Below are 2,476 nucleotides of genomic sequence, written 5' to 3' on the forward strand. Positions count from 1 at the left end.
CCACAACTAAAGTGTGATACAAAGGATTTCTGATTGTGTGAGCAACAAACAGCAATAACAAAACGACCCGAACCACCATCAGAAAAAATCACTGTAAGTAATTCCAAAAACTAATTCGGACTGTGTGTGTGACTGAATTTATTTTGCACAAAAAAAAAACAGAGAAAATGTCATCGGTGCGTCACGATTGGTATCAGTCGGAACAAAGAGTCGTCATTGATGTGCTGGTGAAAAATGCAAACAATCGAAATATTTCGGTTGACATTCAACCGAACCATGTTTTGATTCGCGGCGATGATATTGAATTGGAATTAGATTTAGCACATGAAATTGACACCACAAAATCAACGTTCAAAATTATGACGGTCAAAATTGAAATTATCCTACAAAAATTAGTTGGCGAACGATGGTCAAGCCTTACGAAAAAAGAAGGTGCCGCCGTCACGGCCACTGCATCGTTCACCAGTCTTCCGCAACAAGAGCCAGCAATATCATTACCCAACAAGAACGACAAGAACTGGGATCGTGTCGTAAAGGATGCTTACGAAAAAGAAGAAATCGAAAAGGTGGGCATTTTGAAATTGAGTTTTTTCGGTAAACAACGAACTGAACATTCTGAATCATCTAATGAGTCATTGTGAAATTCATGTTGATAGGATGAAGCCAAGCAGTTGAATAGTCTCTTCGAAAAGATTTACAACGATAGTAATCCGGAGGTGCGACGTGCGATGAACAAATCATTTGTCGAATCAGGTATGAGCTTGAACAAATCTATGGACTTCTAAAATATGTGGGTTGCTCAAATTCACAATGTTCTTTGACAGTTTGATAACATTATCAATTCGGTGCCAACGGTCAAAGCAACGAGTGATTTTTGCATCAGAACATTTTCAAAGCATTTTAGCAAAGAGAAAATTGAAAGTCGTTCAATGCTGCGTGTTACGTTGTCCTTCATCAATTGTAATGCTATTTTTTTTTATCTCTACACAGGTGGAACCGTATTGAGCACAAACTGGAACGAGGTTAGCACACAAAAAGTTGAAATGAAGCCTCCAACTGGGACCGAGTTTGTTCCTTGGGAATAAATTTCAACACTTTGATTTACATGCCAACATTTTATTTCCGAAATAATGGATAGCTATCGCAGCAAAACCAATACGAAAGAGATTTAAAAGAAAATGTCTCTCAACTCAATCTAAATAGTTTATTACCATCTATCATTTTTGTGAGTTTTGTGAGCTCAGCCCCAAATAATTGTCAGGAAATGACTCGCAGCATTTCTTGCGGTTACTCCATTACTTTATATGAATCAATTTTATGAAACTGAACTGAGTCATAGTAACACGCTTTGATCAGAATCATTTGATGCACACACATCAAAGATAATTTTCAACAGATTAAATCGTCGATTAATTTTCGGTCTCAGCAATTCAGAAGGAAAAAAAAATTGTAAATTCTTTCTGAATTTTCATCCGTAATTTTCTTGCTCAAATTTCTGAAAAACCAGCAAAACAATCAAAAGCTATCTAGCATCGTTTCGTTTATTTTTCATAATGGAAAAGGTCAACTCATTAATTTTTTAACTTAAGTACTGTTTCACCACATCTATTGATTTCAATCGAATAACTTAGAGTAAGAAATTTTGTTGAAAAGCATATGTGAAAATAAATGTTTGTTAAACGAAACTAATAACAGTAATTTCCCATTGTACACATTGGAAATTTTATTTATTTTTGAAATTACCTTCGAAGGCAAGCACTAAATTGCCAAAAATCAGCGCAACACTCTCAAACTTATTCGAGAAATACGAATAAATAAACAAATTCAATGAAAACGAACGGTTTTGCCAAATATTACTTCAATTTATTTAGTTTTCTTTTTCGTTCCAAATATTGTAATCAATTAATAATTAACAGTTTGTAGTTGACACAAAGGAAATGAATGATACGGTATGTTTGGGTTAGAATCATCTGTTAAGATAAACAGGAATTTCGTTTTGACGAGATCTAGCATAGCATACTTCTTATCATTATTTGCGGTCGTTGGTATTTAGTCTTATTCACACTTTGCCTTTAAAACCAGTCGAAACTGAAGAGATGTTAAAATGTACGTGTAACGAACGTGAATCAATTTTAGTTAAAATAGTAAAAAAGGAAAGTTATTAAGATCAGTTTACGTTCAAAAATGTTAAACTTCTAGTTTTTTGTTTCTTTTTTCGTCTATAAATAAATCATTATTTGTGTTACGTGAATGGAAAACGGATTTGGATGTTTCTTTTTCTCCGGTTTTTAACAATTTATTATTCTTTTTCTAATCACTTGAGTGATTCAATTGAAATGCATCTTTGTAAATACTCGATGATCGAAGAATTGCAACAATAAACGTATTGGTTAACCATTGTCTAATCTTATAGAACATCTAATTCAAATAAAATCCCTTAGGCTGTAATAATAAACGTGTCTGTGTTTTTTTTTTT

The 2,476-nt window shown here is 33.4% G+C and overlaps 1 protein-coding gene across 1 annotated transcript; it reads left to right on the forward strand.

The window, feature by feature from the left end:
- Positions 1–2,258, forward strand: LOC129579693 (protein SGT1 homolog). The gene is made up of 4 exons (XM_055469861.1): positions 1–93; positions 163–566; positions 657–753; positions 991–2,258. Exons 2-4 carry the CDS (start codon positions 168–170, stop codon positions 1,083–1,085), a joined length of 591 nt encoding a protein of 196 aa, XP_055325836.1. The 5' UTR covers positions 1–93; positions 163–167; the 3' UTR covers positions 1,086–2,258.
- The last annotated feature ends 218 nt before the right edge of the window (positions 2,259–2,476 follow it).

Source organism: Sitodiplosis mosellana, unplaced genomic scaffold, assembly GCF_009176505.1.
Source record: "Sitodiplosis mosellana isolate CC-2019 unplaced genomic scaffold, AAFC_SMos_1.0 Smas_scaffold_6422, whole genome shotgun sequence".
Lineage (NCBI taxonomy): Eukaryota > Metazoa > Arthropoda > Insecta > Diptera > Cecidomyiidae > Sitodiplosis > Sitodiplosis mosellana.

Excerpts from the sequence above, each read along its gene's own strand:
- LOC129579693 (XM_055469861.1), top strand. The coding sequence starts at position 168 with ATGTCATCGGTGCGTCACGATTGGTATCAGTCGGAACAAAGAGTCGTC. Across the intron at positions 567-656 it reads AAAAAGAAGAAATCGAAAAG|GATGAAGCCAAGCAGTTGAA; the intron begins GTGGGCATTTTG and ends TCATGTTGATAG. Across the intron at positions 754-990 it reads CAAATCATTTGTCGAATCAG|GTGGAACCGTATTGAGCACA; the intron begins GTATGAGCTTGA and ends ATCTCTACACAG.